The sequence below is a fragment of the Rhincodon typus genome, chromosome 6 (genome assembly GCF_021869965.1).
Source record: "Rhincodon typus isolate 14 chromosome 6, sRhiTyp1.1, whole genome shotgun sequence".
Taxonomy (NCBI): Eukaryota; Metazoa; Chordata; class Chondrichthyes; order Orectolobiformes; family Rhincodontidae; genus Rhincodon; species Rhincodon typus.
The window spans coordinates 6,173,745-6,184,020 of record NC_063337.1 but is presented as its reverse complement, the minus strand read 5'-3'; the positions used below and the strand labels follow the sequence as shown (position 1 = coordinate 6,184,020).

Below are 10,276 nucleotides of genomic sequence, written 5' to 3'. Positions count from 1 at the left end.
ATAACAAGCAAAAATATGACCTATAATCTGATTAAATGGGGTGGAGAGATAATTACAAAAAATTAAAAATAAGGTGCTGCTGGAAACAAACCAAATGGCTGGATAACATGATAGGTACAAGAGTTGCATGCCGAGGGTCTAACACTCTTGGTCACTTGCAGAGACTTATTCGACACTCCACTCACACCATTTGTACGATCTTTTGATCTCTCTGCTCCTGATCTCTTTGCATATAAATTCTGTTTTCTGTGTGCTCTTCTCTCTCGCTTCACCTGACGAAGGGGAAGCACTCCGAAAGCTTGTGATTTCAACTAAACCTGTTGGACTATAACCTGGTGTTGTGTGATTTCTGACTTTGCCCACCCCAGTCCAACACCGGCACCTCCATATAGTAGTAAAACCTGAAAAACATTCAGGCTAGGATTGTACACAGAGATAACAAGGTGCAGACTAAATAAAAACCAAAAGAACTGCAGATGCTGTAAATCAGGAACAAAAACAAAGTTGCTGGAAAAGCTCAGCAGGTCTGGCAGCATCTGTGAAGGAGAAAACAGAGTTAACATTTCGGGTCCGGTGAAAAACCTTCTGAGGAACGGTCACCGGACCCGAAACGTTAACTCTGTTTTCTCCTCCGCAGATGTTGCCAGAACTGCTGAGCTTTTCCAGCAACTTTGTTTTTGTTCATAACAAGGTGTAGAGCTGGATGAACACAGCAGGCCAAGCAGCATCAGAGGAGCTGGAAATTTGGCTCTGACTTCCAGCATCTGCAGCTCTTGCTATCCATTAGCCTGGGTCTCTGGATTACTAGTCCAGAAACATTACTATAATATCACCAAGTGATTTGTTTGATAACAAATCACCTTTGGAAGTTTTCCTATGTTAGCTTTAAACATTTTAAGGGCAATACTTCCCTCCTTACTTATTCATGGGATGTGGGCATTGCTATTTGGGCTGACAGTTATTGCCCATCCCTAATTGCTCTTGAGAAAGTGGTGGTGAGCTGGCTTTTTGAACCACTGAAGACCATGTGCTGTGTGTTGACCCATAATGCCATTAGGGAAGGAGTTCCAGAATTCTGACCCAGTGAAACTGAAGGAACGGCGATATATTTCCACGTCAGGACAGTGAGTGACTTGGAGGGGAACTTGCAGGGGGTGGTGTTCCCATGTATCTGCTGCCCTTGTCCTTCTAGATGGTAGAGGTAGTGGGTTTGCTAGGTGCTGTCTGAGGAGCCTTGGTGAGTTTCTCTTGTAGATAGTATACACTGCTGCTACTGAGCATTGGTGATGAATGTGATGCCAATCAAGCATGTGGCTTCGTCCTGGATGATGGCAAGTCTTTCAAGAATTTTTGGAGCTGTACCCATCCAGGTTAATGGGGAATTACAGTCACACTCCTGACATGTGCCTTGTAGATGGCGGACAGGCTTTGGGGAGTCAGGAGGTGAGTTACTCACTACAGCCATTAGTACATTTCTGGCAAGGACAGTGCAGTTTTTGATCAGTGGCACTGCCAGAATATTGATAATGGAGGATTCAGTGATGGTTATACCATTAGATGCCAAGGGAGTGATTCTCTCCTTTAGATGGTTAGATTCTCTTTTGTTGGAGATGATCGTTGCCTGGCACATATCTGGTTTAAATGTCAATTGCTACTTGTCAGTCCAAAGCTGAATATTGTCCTCGTCTTGTAGCATATGAACATGGACTGCCGCTATAATTGAGGATTTGTGAATAGTGCTAAACATTGTGCAATCATCAGCAAACATCCCTGCTTCTGAACTTATGTTTGAGGGAAGAGCATTGATGAAACAGCTGAAGATAGTTGGACTTAGAGCACTACCCTGAGCAACACTTGCAGGGATGTCCTGGAGCTGAGAAGTCTGACCCCAACAATCACAGCCATCTCCCTAAATGCCAGGTATAACTGCAGTGGTTCGAGAAGTCAGCTCCCACCACATTCTCAATGGTAATTGAACATGAGCATGAAATGATAGCTTTAACAGTGACATCAACATCCTGAATAAATAAGGTTATCCTTTAATATTGCTAAAAGAGGAAATACCATGTCGTCATTTATGGGATCTTGCTGTGCATACACCAGTTGTCCCATTTCTGAAATACAATGGTGACCATGTTTCAAAAATACTTAATTGGCTGTAAAGTGGTTTCCGATATCCTGAATTTGTGAAAGGTCATCTATAAATGCAAAGGTTTTTTCTTCATACCTGGTGCTGGGGCAGAATGTGCTAGCTGTTAATAAGCTGTTCTATCCAGCATCTGTAATTGTCTGTAACTGGCTGCATGCCCTAGGCATTGGGGAATGGTAGAGGGCAAGCAAGAATAGAATCAGCATGTGGGATTGTACAGAGGGAATTATACTGAACTGAAACTGGGCAGGAGGAGATCGCTGGGAGAGCGGTTGGAGATAACTAATGAGAGCTTGCAGCCAAAGTCATCCATATTATACATACATGGGCATAGTAGAAAATTGACTTAACTTAATGTTTGTATCTTGGAAACCAGCATTATTTATTAAAAGCATCAGTTAGAGAGGAGCCTGGATGCCTTTCTCCAGTGCTCTGCAGCTGGAATTGCACTGAGGGCCTGCTGGGCACCCTGTGGGAGACAATGCTGCACCTGCTGAGGTTGACCAAGTTTTTGTCACCAGCATTATATCTCCTGCTGCCATGTTAACAAATATTTAATCAACATGCTTGCTTTCCGAGATCCAGCGACATAATGAGACTGCCGCTGTAAGTGTTCAGTTTATTAGCTGGTGTGTTATGAGATTTGTACCTGAGTCTGTTTATGTTGTGTGGGTAGATTGACAGGGCAGTTAGGAACCTGCAGAGCTTGTGACAACATTAAATTAATGAGCTGCTTTTTGTCATCATGACTCTGCTTTATCAATATTTTCTTCCCCACTTTGGAGAGGTTGCAGAATAATTTGCATAAGAACATAAGAAACCTTAAATAAACCATACTGTCCCTGAAGAGGAGAGATAGAAACTTGTATTTGAAAATAAAGGACTTGCATTTTAATAGAATCTTTCGTGACCTGCTAATTCCTAAAGAGCTTTGCAATCAATGTACACATTCAAAGATGTTACTATCACTGAATCCCTACTATCAATATCCTGTGCGCTTGCCATTGACCAGAAATTCAACTGGTCTCACTATATAAAGACAGCAGCTGCAAGAGCTGGTCAGAGACTATGCAAAAAAAAAACACAGAAAGACTGGAGAAGCTCAGCAGGTCTGGCAGAATCTGTGGAGAAAGAAATAGATAATATTTCAAGTCCAGTCTCACTCTTCTTCAGAATACAAAGGAATCTTGCAGCAATTTACTCACCTCCTGATTCCCCAAAGCCAGTCCACCATCTATGAGGTACAAGTCAGGAGTGTGATGTAAAATGCCTCACTTAGAATCCCTGCAGTGTGGAAGCAGGCCATTCAGCTCATCAAGTCCACACTGACCCTCTGAACTGCTTCCCACCCAGACCCACCTCCCTACCCTATAACCCTGCACTTCCCGTGGCTAATCCTCCTAGCCTAGATATCCCTGGACACTGTCGGCAATTTAGCATGGCTAATCCACCTAACCTACACATGTGGGAGGAAACAGGTGCACCAGGAGGAAACTCATATAGACACAGAGAGAATGGCAAACTCCACACAGGCAGTTGCCGAACAGTGAAATTGAAACCTGGGGCCCTGGCACTGGGTGGCAGCACTGCTAACCACTGAGCCACCGTGCTGCCTCACTTGAGTGGATGAGTGCAGCTCCAACAACATTCATTCATGACACCATCCAGGAAAAGCAGCCGGATTGATTGGCATCACATCCACTCCCTCCACAACCAATACTTAGTAGCAGCAGTGTGTACTATCTATGAGATGCCCTGCAGAACTTGACCAAGGCTCCTTGGACAGTACTTCAAAACACATTAGTACCACCATCTAGATGGACAAGGGCAGCAGACACATTGAAACTCCACCACCTGCAAATTCCCCTCCAAACCACTCAGCATCCTGACTTGGAAATATATCACCATTCCTTCACTGTTACTGGGCAAAAATCCTGGAATTCCCTCCCTAAGGGCATTGTGGGTCAACCTACAACATATGCTCTGCAGCAGTTCAAGAAGACAGTTCACCACCACCTTCTCCAGGGCAAATAGGGAGAGGCAATAACTGCTAGCCCAGTCAGAAAATCCTACATTCTATAAATGAATTGAAAGGTATTGTAATGTGGGAAACATTAGGAAGTTTCAGATAGTAAAGTCCCATGAACAACAATAAGAAAAATTGGAGAAATGATTTAATGACGTTGATTGAGAGATGAGTGTTCACAAAATTCTTTGCTCTAATCTCAAGCTGTATCATGGCATCTTGTATCTCATCTAAAAAGGCAAGAGAGTTTCAGTTTATCATTCCATCTGAAAGATGGCAGCTCCAATATTGAGGCAAATCAGTGTTAATCCAAGTTATTTGTTTAAATCTGTGGTGTGAAACTTGATTGCATGACTTTATGATTCACTTGAGCCAGTGGCCAACTGCTTATTTATCTCCTTAACATTTGTCCAAGATTGTTGCACATTGAATTGAATTGCCTGAAAAGCAATATTTACTGCATTTTAAGAGTAATCATTCAGCTGAAAGGCACTTTGAATATTAAGTGATGATCCCTTTATTTGGTACAAACAATTGAACCATAAAGAAAAACTAGACACATGGCTTTCACATAAATTAGCTGCATTTGTACATTACCTAAATATTGACTTCTGCACTGATTTGGTGGCAAGATGTAGAGGGATTTTTTTAATGAGTGTTTTGTGACTAGAAGGTTGTTTTCATTGAGTTTCTGTTGGGCTCAGTACTAGATCCTCAGTTTCTTGTGGTGTATCTCAATGATTTGGATGTAAATGTCTGGGATATGATCAAGAAATTGGTGGATGACACAAGAATTAGCCTCATGATTGATAGGATGAGGATAGCTGTAGACTGCAGGAAAATTAATGGACTGGCCAGGTGGCAGAAAAGTACAAATAGAATTCAAGTGGAGATAAGTGAGGTGACACATTTGGGAAGTTCAAACCAAACAAAAGAATGTACGATAAATTAGAGAACACTGTGAGGCATAGAGGAAATGTGTAATTTTAGACTGAATATCTACAGGCCCCTGAAGGTAGATAAGGTGGTTGAGTAGGCATTACGAATCCTGTATGTGATCAGCCAAAGTATAGAATTTAAGAGCAGGGAGACTATGCTGGAACTCAATAGACCATTTATTGATTTGTGTGCAGCCCTGGTCACCCCATTACTGAAATGTTACAAATAACTAACAAGGATGCAGAAGAGATTTATGAAGCTATTGATAGGGCTGGAAAAATACATTGAGAGGAAAGATAAGATAGGCTGGAGATGGTCTCCAAAAATAGATGGTGCTGAGGAGAGATTTGGTAAAGGAATACAAAATTTTGTGAGAGACCTGGGTAGAGTGGATGGGAAGGGCTAATTTACCTTGGTAGAGAGGTCAGTGATTGTGGGGCATATGGTTAATGTAATTGGTTGAAGTATTAGAGGGGATATGAGGAAAGGTGTTTTCACCCAGAGGATTTTGGGGTCCTGAACTGACTACCTGAAGGGGTGGTGGAGATTGTTTGACTCATTTAAGAGGAGTCTGCTTATGGTCCCCAAGTTATGGATTAAATACTGGGGAATGGAATAAGGTTGGGTGGCTTATTTTTTGACCAGTGCAGACATGATGGGCCATGTGATCTGTTCCTTTGCTGTAAACTTTCTATGATTCTATAATGAGCAGATATTCTGGTTTTGTTATATTGATTAAGGGATAAATATTTGCAAGCCAGCAGAAATTCCAGGTGGCGTGATCCTTATAATTAACAAACAAAAATAAAAGGCTCTTCTCACCATCATTTCTCCATTCCTTTGAACTTCCTTTCTCTTCACTTTTTCCACCTCCTCCCATACACTTCCATTCCCTTTCTCCATTTACTGCTGTGTACTCATTACCAACAATGTCAGAAATAAACAGAGCCCTTGCCTCTGTAAGAGGCAGCTTGGAGACTGAGATTAATGTTGGCTCTCCTGTGGTATTTGAAACTGTCCATTTTAAACATGAATATTAGATGGGTCTGAATTTTGACAAGAGAACCATGAAACATTCAGGAAGGAAAGGAGCAAGAGAAAATCATCAGCCTTTACTCCACCCAGTGGACTGTGGAGTCCCAGCTGGACCCCAGACACAGTGAAGCATGAACGATTAAATACTGTTATTACACTGTTCTTCAACTGTGCAGGCAACATCTTCCCCACTTCAGTGCATTTAGTCTAACAAAAACGTAGTCAGAATTAATATATTCCTGTTTCTAAAAAAAGCTGCAGGTATAATCAGAAACTTCCTTCATCTGAATCCCATCTGAAAGCCATCTGAATTCCAAGTTGGAAGCAGACCGAGGACTATTACTGAGGAAACAAGTCTGGAACCAACAATAGCATTTACTGCAAAACAAACAGCAACTGTTCCTCCGAGTCACCAGTTCAATTTCCACTCTCCCCTTCCTCACTTCACTACACCTAGCAACGTCTCCAGCTCCCATCTAATTCTAACTCTCACTGTCTCCGAATCCGCACTGCAATCGGATTAATAGTAATTTTAAAAAAAACACTCTCTCTCCAGAATGGAGATTAGATCCGTCTCAGAACGCCGACTGAATTGGAGGTCACTTTCCGCAGGTGATCGCTAGCAGAATCTACAAGTAGCAGAGCGTGAGACAGAGAGATGGAGGATTGAAATGCTTTCAAGAACTTTAAACAAGTGACTATCCCGAATACCGATTCTTCAAGACTGTTCACAAATACTACGTGTATTTCTGCAAGAGGGGAAGCCGCTCAAATTGACGGCCATGGTAGGCTCTGTCTATGGTGCTGCAATACGGCTGTTGCTGTCCGTGGTTCTGAAATCAGAAGCGCCGAGCGCCAGTCGCATTGGGAATGTACGATTCATTTCGACAGATCACGACAAATACTTTCTCCGAATAAGCAACGTCGATGATGGTGAATTAACCTTAGAGGCAAAAGAAATGTTTCCTTTTCTCGCTTAATGGAATAGCCCAATCTAAATAGAAGCAGAACATGTATTTTGTTCATTAAGGCGATGTCTATGGGAGTTCTGTCATTAGGGAAAGAGTGATAACACATTAATGAGGGTGATGACATTTTTGTAATATTTCATTTAATTTTTTTTTACCCATGGTTAAAACTGGGAGAAAATGGCAGTCTTGCCCAGCTCCAACAAAAGTACGAGATTACCAAACTAGACTCTGAACGTCAATCCATCTCCACAGATTGGTAAGTGAACGCTTTGATAAGTGTCGCTGGAGGCAGCTTTTCCTAGTCTTTGTAACACAATTTGTAAGTTGAATTGTACAGGCCTCATCAATTTGTCCTTGTAATATTTATGTAATATTTATATTAGTAAAACATCTTCTGAATCACTCAATGAAGCTGAGTTGACAATTTTTTACTAGTAACCAATAATTATAATTATAATTAATAATAATTATAATTATAATTTCACCAATAATTATATCTCCTCAGAATTATGAGTTTTATTAGAGTCATAGAGTCATTGAGATGTACAGCATGGAAACAGACTCTTCAGTCCAACTCGCCAGCCAGATTCCCTAAATTAATCTAGTCCCATTGCCATGATTTGGCCCATTTTCCTCTAGACCCAGAGACATTTAAAATGTTGTAATTGTACCAGCCTCCACCACTTCTTCTGGCAGTTCATTCATGCATGCACCACCCTCTGCATAAAAAAGTTGCCCCTTAGGTCCCTTTTAAATCTTTCCCCTCTCACCTTAAAATTATGCCCACTAGTTTTGATTCCCCAACCCTGGGGAAAACACCTCAACTATTGACGTTATCCATTCCCTCATGAATTTATAAACCTCTCTAAAGTCACCCCTCAGTGTCTGATGCTCCAGGGAAAATAATCCTGGCTTATTCAGCCCGTCCATTTAGCTCAAACTCTCCAATCCTGGTAACATCCCTGTAAATGACTTCTGAAACCTTTTAAGTTTTGTTAAGTTTTTCAAATCACCAGCAATCTATTGGAGCACATGGACAAGTGGCATACAGCCCAGGCTAAAACAAAAATATGACTTTCTTAAAAAGCTTTAAATGATGGCATAACAATTTCATTACAGAAACTGACTTTTTTTTTGTGTGTCAGAAACACCAGAGTTTCTGTGCAAGATTTAAATGTGAACTTTTTGGATATGGTATTGATTTACAGATCAAAACATCTCTATTGAATAGATACTGATCATTATTACTGTCTTTTTGACTGATTTAGGATGAGCTGCACTAATAGATTTGACCTGAGGGGGTTAGAAGCAGATGATGTGTATTGGACCTAAATATGTTCCAGTCCCCATCTACACCTCCCAGTTCACATTTACAATCAGGCATGCAATTTCAAATTCTCTTGTCTTCATTTTTAATTGCATACATTCCTCTCGTTGAAAATCATAAAAATCATTTTTTGGAGATATATATTACCAGCTGATTGCAATGTCTTCAACGTCACTTAAAAGCCATTAATACATATAATCCAACCTTTATTATCCATAGCAATGTGCCCTTTCTCTTTACCCACTGCTCTTAACTGATTTGCATGGGACAAAGTTATTTTAACTAATATTGTCTGTCCTACTGTTTTGGATGTGCTGCTGTTTACTTTCCATCCATCCATTGTTATGTATTGACTATTTGGCTAAAATTCAAAAGTTGGTCAGATTAAACAGACATTGGATTTCTTAACATTATTTGGATGCCTTGAAATCTATTAGCATTACCGCAAAAGTCCTTCGGATATCATAATTGTTTGGAATAGAATTGGGGAATTAGGTGCCCTCATCAATTAATTAAACAGTGTGTTATATTGTCATCAGATATCATGTCAGCCAATGGTTGAAAATCAATTATTCATTATGTTTGAAAGAACACCTAATAGTTCACACCTAGACATGATTGTATTTAGAAGGTCAGGGTTAAGTTTCAAAATTATTGTGTCTTTTATATTGTAATCCTGAAGCTCTCACCTAAAATTCTGTTGAAGCTGGTGGGTTAATTGAAGATTTCAAAACTGATTTTGGAGATTATTGTTAGGTAAGTGTTTTAAGAGATATGGTGAAAGACAGAGAAATGGAGTTAAGCTCAGATCAGACATGGTCTAGTTGAATGTTGGAACAGACTTGAGAATCTCCTGTTGCTATGTTATCACTGATCAATGGATTACAGTATTATCAGGTATAATGATATTGAATACATATTTTTTGATTCAAGTATGTTATTCATTTCTTCAGGGGCAGATGTCACTACTCTTTGTGAATGAATCCACCCTGTTTAGATTCCAGCTGTAAATGCTTCCAGGAAAATGCTGAGTTCCTGTTGGACAATAAGAGGCCATCTATTGGAGTTCACTAATCATCCTCAATGCTATCACACACCAAAACAAAGGTTCTTTATGAAGTTAATGTTTTTTCCATCATTATGCTGCCTGCTTCTGGGAACATTAATCTTTCCGCACTGTGTGCACACTTCAGTTTTCAAGGTTGGAGTTGTTGGACCATGGTTCTGTGACCCAAATTTTTCCAAGGCTCTTCCATCAATGGCGGCCAAGCTGGCAGTTGATCGAATTAACAAACATGGTTCCTTATACAATGGATATAAGCTTGAACATGTGGTGCTTCAAGATGATTGTCGGACTTCAAAGGCACTCAGTAAATTTGTGGAGTTTGATGAACATGCATCTGTATTTTTGGGTCCAGTGAACCCAGGCTATTGTGAGGCAGCTTCACTTTTGGGCAAGAACTGGAATAAGGGAATATTCTCATGGGCCTGTGTTAACTTTCAACTTGATAATGCCAACAGTTACCCTACATTTGTGAGGACTTTACAATCACCTGCCAGGGTTTTGTTTGGTGTGATGAAATATTTTCGCTGGGCTCATATCGGTATAATATCTTCAAATGAAAATATCTGGGTAGACACTGCTAACAAATTAGCCAATGCTCTCAGATACAATGGACTTCCAATTGGCATTGTCACCTCAATGGGATTCACGGATGAAGATATTATGGAAACCTTAATGAAGATTAAAAATGTTCCAGACCTTCGAAGTAAGTTTATGCTAAGTTAAAGTACCTTGACCATATGTAAATGTGTATGTCTCCATCCGT

At 40.5% G+C, this 10,276-nt stretch overlaps 1 protein-coding gene across 1 annotated transcript in view; it reads left to right on the top strand.

Annotated features, from left to right (window-relative positions):
• The first annotated feature begins 9,561 nt into the window (after positions 1 to 9,561).
• gucy2f (guanylate cyclase 2F, retinal) overlaps positions 9,562 to 10,276 on the top strand; it is a 61,310-nt gene continuing 60,595 nt past the window's right edge. The window contains exon 1 of the mRNA XM_020520443.2: positions 9,562 to 10,216. Within this exon, the coding sequence (XP_020376032.2) occupies positions 9,562 to 10,216 (655 nt within the window). The remainder of the gene's footprint in view (positions 10,217 to 10,276) is intronic.